Here is a 22,374-nt window from a genome sequence, read left to right as displayed (position 1 = left end):
ATTCCTCTCTGGATCACTGGCCTCGGTTCCCATGTCCTCCTCTGAGCCCGTATCGTCCCCTCCCTGCCGCCGCTCTGTCTTCGCCCTCCATCCTTCCACTGGGCGCCAGCTCTTTCTTTCCTAGGCGCTGTCCCCAGCGAGCCGGGGGCCGAGGGACCCTCCCAAGCCCCGCCCCCGCCCGGGCAGCCGAGCCCACCTCCCCCGCCCGCGACTGCGCTCTGGGCCCCGCGCGCCCCGCCCCCACCGGAGACCTGAGCGGAGGCTGAACCGGGGGCCTCAGGTTCCGACCCCACCGCGCCTCTAGCCGCAGCTGCCCGCCGGGCATCCCAGCGAGAGGTGGAGCCGGAGGCTGGGTTGTGGGCTCCAGGTGGGCTCTGGGAGGGATGAAGCAGGTAGGGCCGCGGGGATCTGGGGATGGGAGGGTGGTGGCGAGGACGCCAGGAGCCTGCGGGAGCGCTGGGAGAAGCGGGGAGGAGGAGGAGGGATGCGGGAGCCGGGGCTTGGGCCTGCTCTGGACCCCAAATGGGCCGAAGGCGGAGAAGGGGAGGGGTCCCGCCAGCAGAGAGGGTTGGGGTCAAAGGGCCTGTGCACCGCGTAAGGGTTTTTCACCCGCCTTTGGTGTCCCCCAGGCCCTGGTGGACGATACTGAGGATGTGTCCCTGGATTTTGGCAACGAAGAGGAGCTGGCGTTTCGGAAAGCCAAGATCAGGTATGCTGGGACTGGGCATTGGGCAAGCATCCCACAGAGCTGCAAATTCATTCATTCACATTCATTCATTCAGAATGTATTGAGCACCTGGTGTGTGCCAGGCATGGGGCAAGGGACACACCCTGGACAGATCAGACAAGGTTCTGCCCTCCTGGAGCCTGCAGTCTTGCGGGGGAGGGGACGAACATTGAACAGGCAAACAAAGATATTAACAAGATAATTAGTGTGAGAAGAGTTGGGAAGAAAATCAACCGGATGATGAAAGAGAAAGTAATTGGGGGAGGCCAGTTGCCTTAATGCAGTCAGGGAGGGCCTCTCTGAGGAGGTGATGTTTCGGCTGAGACCTGAATGATGAGAGGCAGCCAGCCATGCATGGGAGACTGCAGGAAGCCTTCCATGTAGAAGGAACAGCAGGTTCAAGGGCCCCAGGCTGTGTTTGGAAGGTCAGAGAAAAGCCACTGTGTCTGGAGGGTAGTGGGGGAGAAGACAGGGGTTGGCAGGAGGCTGGAGAGGTGGACAAGGGCTTGAATTTTTATTCTTATCCCTGCTTCAGCTCCAGCCAGCCAGACGTAGTGTTGGCTTAAAACAACAGAGATTTATTATCTCACAGTTCTGGAGGCTAGAAGTCCAAAATCAGTTTTACTGGGCTGAGACCAAAGTGTCTGCAGGACAACACTCCTTCTGGAGGTTCTAGGGGAAAATCTGTTCTTTGCCTTTTCCAGCTTCTGGTGGCCTCTGCCCTTCAAGGGCAGCAGTGTAGCATCTTCCAGTCTTTCTCTGTTCCATTTCACATCGCCTTTTCCTCTGTGTGAAATCTCCCTCTGCCTTCCTCTTACAGGGTTACTTGTGATTGCATTTACAGCCCACCTGGATGATCCAGGGTAATCTCCCCATTTGAAGAACCTTAATTTAATCACACCTGCAAAGCCCTTTTTGCAGTATGTGGTAACATTCACAGCTTTCAGGGATTAGGACCCTGGATTGAGGGGCAATTATTGAGCTTATCATAATGGCCAATGATTGTTTTTAAGAAAAGACACAATAAGACAACTGGAATCCTGGGGAATCTTCTAGAACATCTAAATGCATTATATGTTCAGTCTTTATTGAGCTCCTTCTGTATGCCCACCTGGGCTGGTGGCTGGGGATATACAGTATACAGGACACACCCCCTGCCTCTGTGGAGTCGCCTGGTCTAGAGCAGGGATGGTCACCCTCGACACTGCTGACATTTGGGGCCAGATACCTCTGCGCTGCAGGGGCTGTCCTGTGCATTGCAGGATATTTAGCAGTAAAGCCATGGCCTTTACTGACCAGATGCCCAGTAGCATCCCACGAGTAGTGTCTGCAGACACTGCCAAATGTTCCCTGGGAGGCAGACTCGCCCCGGGTTGAAAACTGTCGGTGTGGGGATGTAGGGTGTAAGCATGCCCATGGCTGTTATGATTCAGTGTTTTAAGTGCTGTGATTGGCAGAAGCTTGGGCACTTATGCTGGTCAGGGGAGGAAGTGACAGCTAAGCTGAGACCTGAAGGATAGGTAGGAGTTAACGAAGCGGGGGTGGGGGGACACATGCAAAGGCTTAGAGGTGAGGTCATGAGTTTAGCGAGCTGAGACTGCTTTAGTGGAGAGTAGTCTGAGCGGAGGCTGGGGCCACACCGGGAAGGGCTTACAGGGGAAGTTCTGGAGCTGCACTGTCCACTAGAACATATGGGAATGTACTACACCTGTGCTGTTTGGTGTGGTGGCCACCAGCCACTCTGGCTGGTGAACACTTGATATGTGGCTAGTGTGACTGAGGGACACACGTTTGGATATTTAATTTTAATAGCCACATGTGGCTACCATATTGGACAGTGCAATTCTAGAGTTGGAATTTGCACAATGCAGTGACATGATCAGAATTACACAATAGACGGTGGATTGTAAGAGAAGAAGGAATCGCGAAGCAGAAGCTGGGAGCTTGGGCCAGGGCGCGGGCAGGGGTGATGGAGGGAAGTGGAGGGGCCCAGAGGCACAGAAGAGGCAGAATCAGCCAGCCTCGGTGATGATCAAGATGTGGGTGTGGATGGGAATAGTCAAGGGTGATGCCCAGGCCTCTGGCCTAGTGACCCAGGTGAAGGAGCACTTCTGGGGGAAAGACGTTGAGCCCAGAGTCATCTTCGTTGGGTTGTGGTAGAATGTTCTAATGGCCAGGTGTGATGGGCAGCAGGGAAGAGAGGCTGGGAGCTCTGGGGGCGTCATCTGGGCTGCATGCAGAGATCTGGGAGGCAGCAGCTCATGGCTGTGTGTGTGTTTGAGAGCTAACCATTCCAGAATCCTCTGTGCCTAATGCAGATTTCTGGTACAGGCCTCAACCTACGTAACCAGATTCATAGGGGATGGGCATCTCTAGTTGGTTCTGATGCTCAAGAAGAATATAGAGATGGCTCTAAATCCTGAGCATAAATGAAGTCACCCAGATAGCAGGATGGAAAGGAGGTTCTTAACTGGGGTCTGTATATGGGCTTCACAGGGTTCAGGAACCTTGTGTAAACTATTATCTAAGTTTCACATGTGTGCTGCTTTAGGAAAAGGACTCAGACTTTAATTACATTGTCAAATGGGTCCATGATCCAAACAAGAATCACTAGTATCAGGTGAGAATTGTTATTTGTCAATTCCATGTTGAAATGGATTCCAGGTTGACTTTGAAGGGAGGTGAAGTGATGGAAGGGGCCCTATAACAGGAGTCTGGGATTTCAGGGCCACTTCTTCCTTTACCACTTGCTGACTTTGTGATTTTTGGACAGTGTTCACCTTGCCTTGTTGAGCCTTGACCCATCTGTAAAATGGGGGTACTTGTACCATCCTGACCTCACCACGTGGTGGCTATACAATTTGTTCAGTACGTATTTACCCAGCATCTGTGTATAGGTGCTAGCTAAGCCCTGGGGACAGACACCTGGTCCCTTCCCTTCCTGTCCCTGGTTCCAGGTCAGTGAAGTGCAGTGTGGTGGGGAGAGCACCTTGCAGAATCAGTGAAGGATGTGACTCCACAACAGGTAGAGGAAATGTTAGGTATGCTGCGTGTGTTTTTCCAGTGCGCTACTTTTTTTTCTTTTTTACCTTTTCTTATTGTGGAAAAAAACTCCCCACGACATAAAATTTATCATTTTAACCCTTTTTTTAAGTGTTCAGTAGTGTTAAATATATTCATGTTGTTGTAAAACAGATCTCCAGAACTTTTTCATCTTGCAAATCTGAACCTCTGTGCCCATGAAACACCACCTCTCTATCCCCCCTCCCCTCAGCCCCTGGCAACCATCATTCTTCTTTCTGTCTCTCTAAACTTGACAACTTTAGATACTTCATGTAAATGGAATCATAGAGAATATGTCTTTTTGTGACTGGCTTTTTTCACTTAACATAATGTTCTCAAGGTTCATCATGTTGTATCACGTATCAGAATTTTCTTCCTTTTAAAGACTGAAAAATATTCCATTGTGTGTATAGACCACACTTTGTTCATCGATTCGTCTGTTAGTGGACACTTGGGTTGCTTCCACGTTTTAGCCCTTGCGAATAGTACTGAAATGAACATAGATATGCAATTATCTCTTCAAGACCCTGCTTTCAATTCTTCATGTATACCCAGAAGTGGAACTGTTGGGTCATATGATAATTCTAGTGTTAATTTTTTTTTTCCTTTTTTTTTTCCTTTTTGGCTGCACCACACGGCATGTGGGATCCTAGTTCCCTGACCAGGGATTGAACCCACACCCCCTGCAGTGGGAGCGCAGAGTCTTTGACCACCAGGGAAGTCCCTAGTTTTAATTTTTTGAGGAACTTTCATGCTATTTTCCATAACAATTGAACCATTTTACAATCCCAAAAACAATGCACAGGGTTCCAATTTCTCTACATCCTCACCAACAATTGTTACTTTCTGTTTTTTCAGAGTATCCATCTTGATGGATGTGAGGTGGTATCTCATTGTGGATTTGATTGCATTTCCCGAGTGATTAGTGATGTTGAGCATCTCTTCATATGCATGTTTGCCATTTGTGTATCATCTTAGGAGAAATGTCTATCCAAAGTCCTTTGCCTAGTTTTTAATCAGGTTATTGGATTTTTTGTTGTTGTTCAGTTGTAGGAGTTCTTTATATTTTCTGGATATTAAGCCCTTATGAAATGTATGATTTGCAAGTATTTTCTCCCATTTCATGGGTTGCCTTTCCACTCTGTTGATGGTGTCCTCTGATGCACAAAAGTTTTTAAATTTTATATAGTTCCATTTATCTATTTTTACTTTTGTTGTCTCTGCTTTTGGTGTCATATTGTATGTGTGAGTGTATGTTTTTACTGAAATATAATTCACATATCATAAATTCACACTTTAAAATATACAATTCAGTGTGGTTTTTAGTCTGTTCACAAGGTTGTGCAATCATCATCACTATATAGTTCCAGAATTTTTTTTTTTTAATTATTTATTTATTTATTTATTTTTAGCTGTGTTGGGTCTTCGTTTCTGTGTGAGAGCTTTCTCTAGTTGTGGCAAGTGGGGGGGGCCACTCTTCATTGCGGTGCGCGGGCCTCTCACCGTCGTGGCCTCTCTTGTTGCGGAGCACAGGCTCCAGACGCGCAGGCTCAGCAATTGTGGCTCACGGGCCTAGTTGCTCCGCGGCATGTGGGATCTTCCCAGCCCAGGGCTCGAACCCGTGTCCCCTGCATTGGCAGGCAGATTCTCAACCACTGCACCACCAGGGAAGCCCAAGTTCCAGAATTTTTGATCACCCCAGATGGAAGCCCTTTACCCATTAAGCTGTCATTTCCCATTTCTCCCCTCCCCCAGCCCCTGGAAACCACTAATCTACTTTCTGTCCCTTTGAATTGGCCTATTCTGGACATTTCATGTAAATGGGATCATACAGTATGTGGCCTTGTATCTGGCTTTTTTCACTGAGCAAAATGTTTGCAAGGCTCACCCACGTGTTGGCGTGAACTTCATTACTTTTTACTGCTGAATAATATTTCATTGTATGGATAGAGTACATTTTTCTTATCCTTCGTAAGTTGATGGGCATTTGAGTTGTTTCTGCTTTTTGGTTCCTGTGAATAACGCTGCTGTGAACATCCATGTACAAGTTTATGTATGAACATATGTTTTCAGTTCTCTTGGGCATCAACCTAGAAGCAAAACTGCTTGGCCAAATGGTAACTCTGTGTTTTAACCATGCTGTGTTACAGACCAACTTTTAGTGAGTACTCTGGGCTTCCAGCTGCCTTGGGGAGCAGGAGAAGCCTGGACTCGAGGTCAGACAGACCCAGCTTTGGATCTTGGTTCCGCCATTCCCCAGCCAACTAACTGCGGCTGTGGGTTAGATTGGCAGACAGCCTCTCCAGACACAGACAGGCTTTCATATACACCTGTTTACTTGGCTCTCGAGAAGGATACGAAGCAGAGACACAGCGTCTTCATCTCATCGGGGGACTCAGCTGCTTCTGCTCTGTCACTACGGGGGCTCTGCTGGGCTAGCAGCGACAAGAGCCAGACACTGTGGGTCACCTTGAGGCATAACAGCTTCAGTTCTGTTTCCTGCCAACCTTTTCTAGGATTCTGTTCACCGAGGTCCAAGGCCTGCTTGCCAGCTCACAGATCCTCCAGCCCAGGGGCAGTTCCACGCCACGAGCAGGCACATAGGACACTGCCATGGGAGACCCAGATCATTCCCAGGCAGGTGGTCCTGATGTTAACCCTTCACTCACAGTGACCTTGAACAAATCAGGGCACCTCCGGATCCCCCATTTTCTCATCTGTAAAATGTGAATGATGTTAGCTCCATCATAGGGTTGTGTAAAGAGGACTCCATTGGGTGACGAATGTATGCAACAAATCCAGCGGGACCCCTGACACCTTGTATGTCCTTCATAAATGGTACTTGCTATCATAAGTGTACTTCAGTGTCTTGACTCTGTGGGCAGGGCTGGGGCAGAGGCATGTCCTCAGTTGCAACAGGACATCACACTGGGGTTGTCCCTGGAGCTGGAGACTGTCCCTCATGTGGAAAGATTGGTTTATGCTTTCAAGGCACTGTCTTCACAAAATTCATTTGGACCCAAAAGTCGTGGTTTCCAATGGATTCCCACCCAAAGTAGGATGATGTCCTCTTGCCCCAGGCAGAGTTATTGGATCTGATTTTGGTCTCAGTTGTCAGGGCTGGTTTATTGGCAGGGTTTGGTCAGTGTTCTGTGGTTGGTCCTCATTCAGCACAGTGGGCATTAAATTGAGGAGAATCTCACTCTTTGGTGTCAGGTGCCACTGGGAGTCACATGTTAGTGGGGCCAGGACCCAAGGCAGAAATCACATAAAATCAAAACTGCCCCTGCAAATCCCCATCTAGCCTGTCGAGTAGAATAACATTTTGTCTTTCAGGAAGTCTCCTACCGTCCATTCATCTTCCCATGTTGGATACCAAAGCTGTTCCTCAAAACGAGCTGCAGATGAAATTGTTGGCTGCTTTTTAGGGGAAGTTAGATTGAATGAAAAACAATAGCAAACACTTACTTACCTAGCACTTACTATACGCAGGCACTGTTCTCAGTATTTTACTCATAAAATTCATTTAAGCTGTATTACAAACCTATGAAGTCGATACTATGATTTTTATCAATTTCAAGATGAAAGAAATTGAGGGAAAGAGTTGAGGGATTGGCCCGACGTCACACAGCTGTGAAATTGTGGGGTGGGGATTTGAACCCTTAGATCCGGCTCTGGAGTTGCATCTCAGGTTATGCTGTGCTTAGGGGCACAGATGCTCACGCAGGGAGGGACGCTCGGGGACAGGCTCTGCCCTGGGAACGGCATTCTCAGGCCTTCCATCTTGTGCTTCCTCTGGGGAGTACTTTATATTTTCCTTGTGTACGTGACAATGTGGAATTGCCCACTCTTTAGATCAGGCTTTCTGAACCCTCGGCACTGTGATACTTGGCGCTGGGTAATTCTTTGTGGAGGCTGTCCTGTGTATTGTAGGACTTTAGCGGCATCCCTGGACTTCACCTACTAGATGCCAGTAACACTGCCTTCTACAGTCGTGACAACCAAAGAAGACTCCAGACATTGCCAAGGGAAGTCCCCTAGGGGCAAAATTGCCCCTGGTTGAGAACCCTGATTTAGATTATTCTCTTGCTCTCTCTGGGGTCTGGATTTGGAGAAATTAAATTTGCACTTGAGGGAACTCAGAGGTCTGAGACCTCTGTGTTTGACATTGACCCAAGAGAAGCTGCTGGGGCGGGGGCCAAGGAAGGAGGGGGGCAGGTGATGGTACAGATGTACCTTGGTGGCCGTCCATTATTCCCAGAAATCAACACAGGCACACCTCTAATTGCTACACACACACACACACACACGCATTGTGCTACAACACACAGATAAGAATAATTTTGGTTTTACTTTGTTGTTAGGAAGTCTGATTGCCTTGATAAGTCTGATTGCCTCTGGACCCCTCGCCCAGACCCCTGTCCCCGGTGACTTTGGGCAACAAGTCACGCTGCCCCTCTTCCCACTCTAAAATCTATTTTTAAAATATAGAAATAATGACGCATAAGCAGGTCTCACCAATGGCTGATGGTTTAAATTTAAGGAAGGTTCATGATTACCAAGGAAAATAACCCGCAGAATCAAGGAACTAGACAGATTTCAGTTCTCTTTGATTAGGGCGAGGGATTACATGTTTTGAAATTAACCCCTTACATCTCCAGCTGCTTTACTTCCCGTTATTTATATTTCTTGTTAACATGAAATTGATTGCATAAGCAGTGCCAACAATAAATTCACCAAAGGGAGATTTCTTCTAAACTATGACCCACACAATTGGGGAAGGCATTTGGGACCAGAAGAAGACTTTGGTCAGAAGTTGGTTCCTTGATGTTCAGTATTGGAGAACAGCTGGACCGTGTGGACCTGGAGTGTTTAACTCACTCACTCATTTATTCCAGGGTTGACGCTATTGACATTTGGGGCTGGACATCCTTTGCTGTGGGGGCCCGTCCTGTGCACTGTAGGATGTTTAGCTGCATCCCTGGCCTCCACCCACTAGATGCCAGGAGCAACCCCTCCCCAAGTTGTGACAACCAAAAATGTTTCCAGACATTGCTGGTGGGGGACCCCGAATCACTTCCATTTGAGAAGCACTGATTTATTCTTTCACTCATTCATTTATGCATTAAGTCAACAGAACCTTTCAAGGACCTTTGCGTGCCAAACACTGTTCTAAGGGCCACAGGGAAAACCAGACAGGCCTGGTCCTTGCCTTCATGGAGCTGACTTTCTCCTGTCATGGAGAGACAGTGAACACATAAGCAAATATCTAAACAAAGTGACATCGGAGAGTGGTAAGTGCCATGAAAAAGGGGGCCAGGGCTGGGGGCCCCTTTACGTTCCAGGGGGGTCAGAGGAGGCCTGAGGAGATGCATTATTCGGTCTGAGACCCAAATATGAAGGAGGAGCCAGGCATGGGAAGATGCACAGGAAGAGACTTCTGGCAGAGGAAACAGCAAGTGCAAAGGCCCTGAGGTGGGAGTATATTCTAGGGATTGTTGGAACCGGGCTAGGGTGTAGAAAGTGGGATAGTAGCAGGAGGAGACCTTTGGAGATTTGTTAGGGAAAGGATGTGGGGACTTTGAAAATTCTGATGGGAATTTGGAATTTTGTCTGCTTTGATGGGCAGTCTTTGGAGAGGTTTGAGCAGGGGAGAGGTATGATCTGATTGACACTTGAGAAAACTGCCCGCGACTGCCAGGTGGCCTGTAGGGGAAGAACAGCAGCAGGGACATCTGTTACGGGCTGGTGGAGGGGTCGGTGAAAGATGCTGGTGGCCCGGACTGGCTGCACTCCAGGGACACACGTGGGAACTTGGCTCAAACTGGTCTTTGTCCAAATTCTGCCAGCTGCTGGGAGTTCTGAGATCGGACGGAGATGGTTGAAGGCAGTGGGTTCCAAATGCAGGTTGTGGGACGTGCATTCCCAGGAGATCTCAACCTCATCAGCATCCCTGAGGAACTCAGCAAACAAAGGGCCAAAACTTCAGGGTCTCCATTCCTGAAGATTTGACTCAGTAGGTGTTGAGATGGGTGTGAAAGGCTCCTGCAGCGTGATTCTGCTCTGCTCCGAGTCACTTGGCATATTTTTCTAGGTTGTCTATTTCTGGATTAAGTAGGGAGTGTGTGTGTGTGTGTGTGTGTGTGTGTGTGTGTGTGTGTGTGTGTGTGTGTGTGTGTGTGTTCACCTTCATTGGAGTGGGGTTTGGTGTTGATACAAGGCTCAGCTATATATTCTGGCAAGTGACGCCGATGATGTTTACTCAGTAAAGACCAGCTCGATAAATTCGGGTTGGAATCCAAGGAGAAAGGCCTGGGGCTGGCCCTACTCCAGCCCTAAGGAAATTCTCTTCACACAGGGGCTCAGCCTTGGGTGTTCCACGGCCAGTGACTCACTCCTCACTCATTACAGGAGTAATGAGGCTTCCAGAATGACTCAGAAGCAGCCAGAGATCGTGGTAATGGATCCTTATGTTTTTCTGGCATTACAGTACAGATGTATCTCCCCCCCTCCCCCGCCCCGATCGTAAAATACTTTAGAATAGAAAGTGCAAAGGGACAGTCAGCCGACTGACTCCAAGCCTCAGACGTACTCTCTTGGGCCAGGGAGGTATTTTAAATGAATGTGAATTTATATTTAAAAATTGGAACAGATCACATTAGCAATGTGACTTGCTCAGAGTAGATGAGCCACAGAGACAGAAGGCAGATTGGTGGTTGCCAGGGGCTGTGGAGAGGAAAAAATGGGGAGAAACTGCCCAATTGGTATGGGGTTTTACTTTGGAATGATGGAAATGTTTGGGAACGACAGTGTGAAGTACTAAATGCCACTGAATTCTTCACTTTAAAATGGTTAATTTTATGCGATGTGAATTTCACCTCGATACATTTTTTGCTGTATTATTTTTAAATATTACATTTAAATATTTAACATATTAAATTAAAATATTTAAATATTTTAAAGTACTTTTAAAAATACTTTAGACCTTATTTTTTTGGAACAGTTTTAAGTTCACAGCAAAATTAAGGGGAATGTATAGAGATTTCTCATATACCCCCCTGCCCCGCTCCCACAAATAGCCTCCCTCATTATCAACATCCCCTGCCAGAGGAAAAATTTGCTACAATTGATGAACCTATATTGACACGTCATCATCACCCAAAGTCCATAGTTTACATTAGGGTTCACTCTTGGTGTTGTACCTTCTATAGGTTTGGACAAACATAATGACATGTATCCACCATCACAGTATCATACAGAATAGTTTCACTGCCCCCCGAAAACCTGTTCACTCCCTCCCTCCACCCTAATCCCTGATCTTTTTACTGCCGCCATAGTTTTGCCTTTTCTAGAATGGCATATAGTTGGAATCATACAGTATGCAGCTTTTTCAGGGTGGCTTCTTAGTAATATGCAATTAAATCTTTTTTTTTTTAAATTTTACTCTGGATTGCTGACTTCTTGTGAATGGCTGTTAGATTTGGAAGGGTGGACCTGTCCCTTCAGGGTGAGCCCCAGCTCTCACCCAACGAGCTGACTTATTTCCTACCCCAGCTCAGCCCTCTAAGTACCTGATTTTGCAGCACCCTCATCGCCACCCCTCAAGGACAATGGGGAAGAAACATTACTCCAACAACAGCATTTCTACTACACTTTGCAGAGGTACAAGAAGCTTTGAGTTGGATTTCTAATGCTGTAGTTTTCTCCACAAACCTCTTGAAGCTGATTGAGGGTCCTGTTTGCAGTAGCCCGGCCTCCGGGGTCAGGCTGTACATGGCCATCCTAGCCCACTTACCCTGAGCCCCCGTGTTCCATATATAAGGCTCATCCCCTGGCCTTATATATGCTTCACTCTCTGCTGCCTAAATTTGTCCTTTAGATCTTAAAATATTTTTTGTGTGTGTCCAAATCCCTATTATCTTTTTTAAAAATTAAAAAAAAATTTTTATTGAAGTATAGTTGGTTTACAACATTGTGTTAGTTTCAGGTGTACAGCAAAGTGATTCAGTTATACTATATATATGTGTGTGTGTATATATGTGTGTGTGTATATATATATGTATATTCTTTTTCAGAGTTTTTTCCCTTATAGGTTATTACAAAATACTGAGTATAGTTCCCTGTGCTATACAGTAGATTCTTATTAGTTATCTATTTTATATATAGTAGTGTGTATATGTTGATCCCAAACTCCTAATTTAACCCTGATCTTAAAATATTTTTTAAAAATTCATTTATTCTTTTTTTTTTTAATTTTTTTATTGATTTATTTGTTTTTGTTGTTTGTTTCTAGCTTTTTTTTTTTTAATTAATTTATTTATTTCTGGCTGTGTTGGGTCTTCGTTTCTGTGCGAGGGCTTTCTCTAGTTGCGGCGAGTGGGGGCCACTCTTCATCGCGGTGTGCGGGCCTCTCACTATCGTGGCCTCTCGTTGCGGAGCACAGGCTCCAGACGCGCAGGCTCAGTAGTTGTGGCGCACGGGCTTAGTTGCTCCGCGGCATGTGGGATCTTCCCAGACCAGGGCTCGAACCCGTGTCCCCTGCATCGGCAGGCAGATTCTCAACCACTGCGCCACCAGGGAAGCCCTAAAAATTCATTTATTCTTAATTGAGATATAATAATACATATACCATAGCATTCACCCCTTTAAAGGCTACAACTCAGTGGCCTTTAGTATATTCCAAAGGTTGTGCAACCATCATTACTGTCTAATTCCAGAACGTTTTCATCGCCTGCAAAAGAAACCCTATGTCCTTTAGATCTTCATCCTCATCTCTAAGAACCATCCCCTACTCTGAGCTAGGTGCCCCTCCTCTCAGCCCCAAGTGCCCCCGTGTCTACCCCAGCCTGGTGGCCAGCTGTTGTGTCCACCTCTTGGGTTTGCTAAAATGTCACTAAATAGCCAAGAGCCTTATGGATACCCTGCCCTCATAACTAAAGGATTAGCACCTGGAATAGCAGGGGCAGCTGGGGGCACCCTGCACCACTGTCCATTCTGACTGGATAGTGGCCATGCCATGTTGAATATTTTGATCATGACTCTGCTTACCCCATTAATGACACCTTTCAGACTGAGTTGAAATTGCCCATTGGCACATACATACAATGGAATATTACTCAGCCATAAAAAGAAACGAAATTGAGTTATTTGTAGTGAGGTGGATGGACCTAGAGTCTGTCATACAGAGTGAAGTAAGTCAGAAAGAGAAAAACAAATACCGCATGCTAACACATATATATGGAATCTAAAAAAAAAAAAAAAAGGTTCTGATGAACCTAGGGGCAGGACAGTAATAAAGACGCAGACGTAGAGAATGGACTTGAGGACACGGGGAGGGGGAAGGGTAAGCTGGGAAGAAGTGAGAGAGTGGCATGGACTTATATACACTACCAAATGTAAAATAGATAGCTAGTGGGAAGCAGCCACATAGCACAGGGAGATCAGTTCGGTGCTTTGTGTCCCCCTAGAGGGGTGGGATAGGGAGGGTGGAAACGCAAGAGGGAGGGGATATGGGGATATATGTATATGTATAGCTGATTCACTTTGTGATACAGCAGAAACTAACACACCATTGTAAAGCAATTATGCTCCAATAAGATGTTGAAAGAAAAAAAAAAGAAATTGCCCATTTGCTTCTTTGCTTCCATCCCCCGCATGCCCCCCACCCCAGTGATGTCCATGAGGGCAGGACTTGGTGCATTTGGTTCACTGTACTTCGCTTGGATCTGGCATGGTGCTTGGTAAATAATAGGTGTTCAATAAATGTGGTGCCGTTGCTCTAGGCCCAATCTCTCAAACTGCCTTATTTCTTAAGCAATTTTGAAAATCAATTTAAAGCATCTATAATTAAGTTGACTATGAACTTAATTTTATGTTGTTGGACAATTTAAACTGCAATTTCCATTTTAGTCATCATTTTGAATATCGAATTATCCTGCAAACGATAAATACACATGCACGGCAATTACAAAACTTACTGCTTTCCGGGTGATGGGGAATTTTTTAAAAAAATATTATTATTATTACTATTTTTTTAAATTTTTTATTTAATTTTATTTATTTATTTATGGCTGTGTTGGGTCTTCGTTTCTGTGCGAGGGCTTTCTCTAATTGCGGCAAGTGGGGGCCACTCTTCATCGCGGTGCGCGGGCCTCTCACTGTCGCGGCCTCTCTTGTTGCGGAGCACAAGCTCCAGACGCACAGGCTCAGTAGTTGTGGCTCACGGGCCCAGTTGCTCCACGGCATGTGGGATCTTCCCAGACCAGGGCTCGAACCCGTGTCCCCTGCATTGGCAGGCAGATTCTCAACCACTGCGCCACCAGGGAAGCCCGTGATGGGGAATTTTAGTGGTTGATGAGACCCCAGATGAAAGAATTGTAAAATATAGCAACAAAATATGTTAAATTGGAAAATGATGTTTGGAAGCAATGTCCTTAAAAGGACTTAAAAAACTTTTTACTGGGCTTCCCTGGTGGCGCAGTGGTTGAGAGTCCGCCTGCCAATGCAGGGGACACGGGTTCAAGCCCTGGTCTGGGAAGATCCCACATGCCGCGGAGCAACTGGGCCCGTGAGCCACAACTACTGAGCCTGCGCGTCTGGAGCCTGTGCTCCGCAACAAGAGAGGCCGCGATAGTGAGAGGCCCGCGCATCCGCGATGAAGAGTGGCCCCCGCTCGCCGGAACTAGAGAAAGCCCTCGCACAGAAACGAAGACCCAATGCAGCCATAAATAAATAAATTAATTAATTAAATTAAAAAAAAAAAACTTTTTACTTCGAAATAATTTCAAACTTACAGGAAAGTAGCAAGAATAGTACAAAGAACTGAGACGTGTCCTTTACCTTGATTCAGCTATTGTTAACACTTTGCCGTGTGTGTTTATGTTATGAAGTGTTTAAGAGTAAAATGCACGTATAATGCTCCTTTCCTCCTGAATCCTTCAATGTGTATTCTACGAACAGGATATTCTCTTACATAAACATAGGACAATGATTCAAAATGAGACACTTACCTAATCTTCAGTCCATATTCCCATGTCTTTTATTGTAACTTTTTTTTTTCCCAGTTCAAGATCCAATTGGGATCACCCATTGCATTTAGTTATTCTTTTTTTTTTTTGGCCACACTGCGTGGCATGTGGTATCTTAGTTCCCTGACCAGGGATTGAACCCGCGCCCACTGCAGTGGAAGCGTGGTGTCTTAACCACTGGACCGCCAGGGAAGTCCCTGCAGTTAGTTATTCTTGAACTTTTCTCAGCCTTTTTCTGTCTTTTCGTGACATGGACAGTTTTGAGGAGTAAAGGTCAGCTATTTTGAGGAATGTACCTGAACTTGGGTCTGTCTCATATTACTCATGATTAGATCCAGGTCATGATTTTTGGCAGAAATGCTGCAGAAATGATGTTGCGTTCTAAAAGGCCTTTTTTTCAAGCTCTGTCGCTACTAAAGGTGGCCCAGATGTGGCACTTTTTTTGCCCTCCACCACCTCTTACCTGCATTTTGCTGCTCAGAGAACCCAGGCTCCTTAGACAGGAGCCAATTCCAAATCTTGAGGCAGAAACCAGTCAGACTGCATCTGGAACATCCTTTTGTTGCCAGCAAACACAGATATTTTTTATATTTTTTAAAGTGTCACAGGCTGTTCTAAAGAAGAAAAACTAGTTTAATGAGGCTCCCACAGTGTTTGCTAAATGAATTAATATGATTTTATTCAATTCTCTCATTAAATAACCTGTAAGGCTCTTTGTTTCTAAGATGCTATCATTTTTAAAAATTTATTTTATTGACATATAGTTGATTTACAACGTTGTGTTAATTTCTGCTGTGTAGCAAAGTGATTCAGTTATACATGTATGTGTATATATATACACATTCTTTTTCATATTCTTTTCCATTATAGTTTATCACAGGATAATATTGAATATATAGTTCCCTGTGCTATACAGTAGGACCTTATTGTTTATCTATTCTATGTATAATAGTTTGCATAAGATGCTATCATTTGAAGGTACACTGGTTCAGTTATAGCTCTTGGGGGTGGGGAATAAATACCATATTAATATTTGCATCCTTTAGTGGATGCATCCTGATTCCAGACACATTAAAATGGTCAAAAAAGGGACTTCCCTGGTGGTCCAGTGGTAAAGAATCCGCCTTCCAATGCAGGGGACACGGGTTTGATCCCTGGTCAGGGAACCAAGATCCCACATGCTGCGGGGCAGCTAAGCCCGTATGCCACAACTATTGAGCTCACACACCTCAACGAGAGAGCATGTGTGCTGCAAACTACAGAGCCCACGCGCCACAACTACAGAGCCCACGTGCCCTGGAGCCCGGCGCCTCAACGAAGATCTCATGTGCTGCAACTAAGAACCGACGCAGCCAAAAAAATAAGGAAAATAAATAAATAAATATTTAAAAAAATTTTTAAATGGTCAAAAATAAAAATGCAGGGAAAGACAGGATTCTATTTTGCAGATGAGGAAACCGAGGCTCCCAAGAGCCAGATTACAGACCCAACCTCACTTAAGGGTCAGTATTTGATGACTTCAGATCCTGCCCACTTTTGAGCAGAATCTAGTAGCTAAAGCGCATTAAGTAGGTGAATTCTACTCTCTGCTTCCAGTGCGAAAAAAAAAAAAAAGCATCTCACTCAGAGTGAGGGTGAAGACAAACAGGAATGCAGGTTTCTTACCTCCTTCAACCTCCCCGAGGTACCACCTGCTCTAAGTGCCTTCCTGCTGGCTGACTTCTGCTCTGACCTTCTGGAAAAATCAGTCCTTGGCCTCTCTGCTTTTTTCTCACCCTCAGTTAATAACTCCGAGTCTCCTGTTTAAAAGAGGTGAGTGTAACTGCAGCTGCCCTCATGATCTCCCCCCACCACCAGCTGTCTTCAAGTAAGACTGCAACCCTTCATTTTACCACCCGGATTCTTGGAGGAATCTGACTCTCCTTGCCCTTTCTGCCCTTTGAAACCACCTGACAAAACATAATGTGGATTATACAGAGTTTAAACTCTTCAACATTAGAGCCTGTATGCGTTAGCTACTGCTGTATAACAAGTTACGCCAAACTTAGCAGCTTCAGACAACAAACATTTATGATCTCACACTGTGCCTGAAGCTCAGGAAACTGGGGGCAGCTTAGCTGGGTGGTTCTGTCTCAGGGTCTCATGAGGCTGCTGTCATATTAAGGCTTGACTGGGGCAGGAGGAGCTGCTTCCAAGAGAGCTCCCTCATGTGGCTGTTGGCTGGAGGCCTCAGTTTCTTAGACATATGGACCTCTCTGTAGGGCTGCTCCCAACGTGGCAGCTGGTTTCCCCCAGGGAAAGCAAGGGAGAGAGCAAAAGAGAGTGACCAAGACAGAAGCCACAGTGTCTTTTATGACCTAATATCAGGTATGATATACAATTACTTCTAATGTGTCCTATCAGTCATGCAGACCAGCCCCAGTGATTCATTGTTGGAGGGGACTGTACAAGGGTATAAATACCAGGAGGTTGGGATCATGGGGGCCAATTCAGAGGCTGGCTACTTACAGATCTCAGCCCAAAAAAGGAACAAATGCATGTGTGTCTACAGAGTACCCACTGTACTCCAGGCCCTGTTATTAGGTAGATGTGATTATCCCCATTTTACAGGTGAGGAAACTGAACCAGAAAGGTTGAGTCACAGGTCTAAGGTCACACAGTAAGTGACAGAACTGGAATTTGAAAGGCAGTAGTCTGCTTCCTTAAAAAAAAAATTATTAAAGAGTTCCAAATGTATACCAAATAGAATAATATAAATGAGCCCCATGTGGCCATCACACAGCTTCAGAAATGTCAACTCCTGAACAATCTTCTTTCATTTATACCCTGCCTCTCCCCCTCCCCCTGATTATTTTGAAACAAACCCCAGACATTACATCACTTCAAACATAAATATTGTGATGTTATCTCTAAAAGACAAGAATTTGTTTTTAAAAGCAAAACCACAATAGCATTTTCTCACTTTAAAAATAGTTAACAATTCCCATGATATTTCAATCAAGAAATATCCAGGGTCCAAATTCCCTTGATCGTCTCGTAACTTTATTATTTGTTGGAACCACAATTGAATATCTTCCACATTTTGCATTTGGTGGCTGGATTTCTTAGGTCCCTTTTCGTCTGTAGATTTCCCAGTCCTCTCCTTGCTCTCTCTCATTTTTTTCCCCCTTTGCAATTGATTTGTTGTTCTGTAGAGCTTCTCACAGTCTGGAAAATTGCTGATTGCAACCCTGATGTGTCCTTTAATCTTTGCCTTTGTTCCCTATGTTTCCTGAGCTTGATGAGATTCAGGTGTGATATTTTGGGGCACAGCTGACTTCAAAGGAGGGGTTGAGTTCTTCCATCAGGGGCTCCCAATGCCTGGTTGTCCTCAGCCACTGCTCTTGAATGCATTAGGGGCTGCAGCATGGTGGCATTCTAACGCTATCATTCTGTCTCCGTTTGTAAGCCGAAGGAATCCAGAACGAGAAACTCCCCCTCTTCAAATATTTAGTCATTGCAAGATACACTTTACAGAGAAAAGACATAATAAACGTTTGATGCTTGCTCTTCATTTTTCTGTTTTCTAGTGATGAGTTTTTTCCCCAGCATCCCTCATAAGTGACCACTGAGGGTTTTGATTAAGTATCACATGACTCACGGATTACAGCATTCTTATTGCTGCTCAAGTTGTTCCATCTTTGGCCAGTGGGAGGCTCTACCCGTTGGCCTCTGAGTCTTTTGACCTGGCTCTCATGGTCTTTGACAGCTTCCTTGCAACCTGGGATGTTCCGATATGCCAGCCTCATCAGGCTGGGATGGCCTGGAATTGCCATTTCTCCAAGGAGCCCTGGCTCCTTTGGAGAATGGAGTTTAGAAGCCACAGTCTGGGTTCGTCTCCTGTGCCAGCTCTCTGGCTCTGTGGCTAGGAAGTGCATCAAGCAGGGCTGATAGCATCTCTTAGTGGACGTATTTTGGGGATTCACTGTTGTCACCAAGCACGTGTCCCTTTCATTTGATCTGCAGTCCATCGGGGCAGCCGACAGTGGGGCAGCTATGAAACTCTGGGCTGAGATTGAGTGTGGCTGATTCTGCCACTCAGAGCAGCTGCTCGCCCATAGGGCGCCTCCGTGCAAATCAGAAAGGATGGCCCTTCCATGGGCAGACAGTTCCCTCCAGAGAACTGCAACTGCCTGCAACTGGAGAGCAGAGCATGCACCTGATTCCAGCAGCGCATCACCTGGGCAATTGCTTCTTTGCTCTGACCCTGGGGCAGTTCACTTCACCTCCCTGAGCTCCCGACTCCTCATCTGCAAAATGGCTCTCTGTCCCTTTCCAACCTCGCTTATTTTCTTTGGGCTCATTTGTCCCCAGGCGGGTGTTATGGGTTGACTTGTATCCTCCCCAAAAGAGATAATATGGACGTCCTAACCTGCAGTACCTCAAAACGTGACTTCATTTGGAAATAGAGTTTTTGCAGATGTAATTAGTTAAGATGAGGTCATCCTGGAGTAGGGTGGGCCCCTAGTCCTATATGACTGGTGTCCTTACAAAAAGATGGCCATGTGAAGACAAACACGTGGAGAAGGCCATGTGACAACGCAGGCAGAGGTTGGAGTGATGCAGCTACAAGCCAAGGAAGGCCAAGGGTGCCAGCTGTCATCAGAGGGTAGGAGAGAGTCCTGGGATAGATTATCCCCCAGAAGGAACCAACCCTGCAGACAGAGATTTTGGTGTTTGTTTCGTTTTGCTTTGTTTTTTTGAGCACAGTGAAAAGGCAGGTTTTAAGACAACGTGATTTTGGTGTTTTAAGTTGCCCAGTTTGCTGTGCTTTGTTACAGCAGCCCTGGGAAATGGATACAGCCGTGACTGCTTTCCCCTGTTCCCTGCTACTCCGAGGGTGGTCCATGGACCCACAGCCTCAGGATCATCTAGGTGCTCATTAAAATGCACTCTCAGGCCCCATCCCAGACCTCCTGAATCAGAGTCTGCATTTAACAAGAGAGCCAGGTGGTTTGTATGTGGGGAAGCACTGCATTATATAATAGGAGGGTGGCGGAATGATTAGCCCGCAGGGCAAATGCACAATTATTTCCGTTCATAGTTGGTATTGAACTCTCGCTGCCCACCAGGCAGTATCCCAAGCCCGTTATGTACATTATGATTCTCATGTAATCTTCCTGGCAGCTCCGTGCAGTTGGTACTTCCCGATGTGTGCACTGCGGTACTCCAGGGAACGCGATTCACACCGACTATGATTGAATGACGCCCCCTGGTGTTGTGCAGCTCAGCAGCCCTGACTCTTATTATCCCATTTTATAGATGAGGAAACTGGGACACACAGCAAGGTTAAGTCACTTGCTCAAGGTCACACAGGTCCTCAGTGGTGGAGCTGGGATTTGAATCTGCTAATTTGTCTCTGAACTTGTCCCCGGGACCCTCTACTCACAGCCCAACCCCTCTCTCTAAAGGAGAGCCAGTGAAGGCAGCGTCTTTTCTCCCGCCATTTCTTCTCTCTTTTAAATTGTAAAATACACATAGCGTCAAAGTGACGTTTTTAACCATTTTATTTTATTTATTTATTTTTTGGCTGCGTTGCGCGGCTTGTGGGATCTTAGTTCCCCGACCACGGATCGAACCTGGGCCCTTGGCAGTGAAAGCACTGAGTCCTAAACACTGGACTGCTGGGAAGTCCCTTAACCATTTTAAAGTGAACGATTCAATGGCATTTAGGACATTCACAATGTTATGCAACCATCATCACTATTCCATTCCAGAATATTTTTATCACCCCAAAAGGAAACCCCATAGCTATTAAGCAGTCACTCCCTGTTCCCCCAAGCCCCCGGCAACCACTATTCTGCTTTCTGTCTCTATGAACTGGCCTATTCTGGATATTTTAAGAATGGAATCCTACAATATGGGACCTTTTATGTCTGGCTTCTTTCACTTAGTATGTTTTCAAGGTTCCTCCATGTTGTCGCACGCATCAGTACTCCAATAATTTTTTTCATGTTTTTTTTTTTAGCTGTGGTTAAATATGCATAGCAAAAAAAATCTACCATTTTAACCATTTTCAACTCAGTGGCAGTAAGTCCATTCACGCTGTTGTGTCACCGTCACCACCATCCATCTCTAGAACCCCTTCGTCACCCTAAACTGAGAGCTTGTGTCCATGGAGCAATCACTCCCCATTTCCTCCTCCCACCAGCCTCCAGTAGCCTCTATTCTACTTTCTGTCTCTATGATTTTGCCTTTTCTGGGTAGCTTAGGTAAGTGGAATCATACAGTATCTGTGCTTTTGTATCTGGCTTCTTTCCCCGAGCCTAAGGTTTTCAAGGTTCGCCCACATTGTAGCAGGTATCAGTGCTTCATTCCTTTTTATGGCTGAGTGACATCCCATTGCTTGGACAGGCCACGTTTTGCTCATCTGCTTGTCCGCTGATGGACGTCTGGGTGGTTTCCACCTTTCGGTAATGGTGAATGTTGCTGCCGTGGACATGTGTGTACACGTTTTTGTTTGAAGGCTTGTTTTCAGCTCTTTTGTTTTCCCATTTCTTTTGAAAACTCTGGGTCTTTAAGGAATTTGGTCCGTGGTTCCAGCAGCAGCAGCAGGGGGCAGTGCGCAGTAGCTGGGGTGGAGGTAGGGGAATTGGCCTGGGTGCCCCCAGGGGAGAGGTGAGGGTCCTTGCACAGGGCCCATCCAGGGCCGAGCGGCCAGGGGCCCGCTGGCATTTTGCTGCCACGCATACCCAGCCAATAAAGTTGGGATGTCTCTCTAAAAAGAAATAAAGAACAGAAGCTAGAGGGAAGACTTAGTGACCAGAGGGAAGTCTGTTCTTTTATTCGCTTCCACACTCAAACCTCTATTGTGCTGACCTTTGAATCAAAGCTATGAGGACTTAGCAATCAGCATCTGCTCAGACATCCAACAGCCTTAAACCTGCCCATCCCGGGCCCAGATGTCGGGGGAGGAGGAGGATGTGCTGTCGTTTGAAGCAAGAAGGTGGAGCCTGAAGGCTGACGGAGCTAATGTTGCATCTGGAGCCTTCTAGAGAAGAACAGTCCAGCCCCCACGGCGCACGCCCTGGGTTAGCCAGGCCCACACGGTTTCTGAAGGCTCATAGGGTCCTCTGCTTTATTTAGTTGTGGTTTCCTTCCTTCCTGCTTTGTTCCCCGAACTGAGTTTACCTTGAAAATGGAACAAAGGAGGGCTGCTGGATGGCAGCGGGCACACAGATCAGCTGGGGTCTTGTTAAAAATGGAGATTCAGGCTCAGGGGGCCTGGGGTGGGGCTGCTGACCCTGCGCTTCTAACGAGCTCCAGGGCACGTGGGGAGCAGGTGGACGGGCCGAGGGCTGGGCAGATGTGGTCTCAGCTGCCTCTCTGTCACACCTCGGGGTCCCCTTCCTCCCACGTCTTCCTGGTGGTACGCTGCGGTTAGCAGAAGAGCCACCTAACTCTAAGTGGGTGTCGGGGCTGAAGAAATAAATAGCAGCATCCTACTTCTTTTCAACAACAGGGAAAAACATCTAACGGAAGACATCCAAAAAGATCATCGCCTGCCGAGGCTTTTTC

The 22,374-nt window shown here is 46.4% G+C and overlaps 1 protein-coding gene across 4 annotated transcripts in view; it reads left to right on the top strand.

The window, feature by feature from the left end:
• The first annotated feature begins 245 nt into the window (after positions 1-245).
• Positions 246-22,374, top strand: part of TVP23A (trans-golgi network vesicle protein 23 homolog A) — a 33,201-nt gene continuing 11,072 nt past the window's right edge. For all 4 annotated transcript variants that reach the window (XR_014235357.1, XM_082358764.1, XM_082358763.1 and 1 more), the window contains exons 1-2: positions 246-392; positions 630-709. Coding sequence is in view for 3 of the 4 variants with exons in the window: in XM_082358764.1 (XP_082214890.1) it covers positions 384-392; positions 630-709 (89 nt within the window). In the remaining variant the exon portion in view is untranslated. The remainder of the gene's footprint in view (positions 393-629; positions 710-22,374) is intronic.

The sequence above is a fragment of the Balaenoptera borealis genome (genome assembly GCF_965194805.1).
Source record: "Balaenoptera borealis genome assembly, chromosome: 16".
Classification (NCBI taxonomy): domain Eukaryota; kingdom Metazoa; phylum Chordata; class Mammalia; order Artiodactyla; family Balaenopteridae; genus Balaenoptera; species Balaenoptera borealis.
Note: the sequence above shows the minus strand (reverse complement) of the source record. Positions and strands in the feature narration are given on the sequence as shown.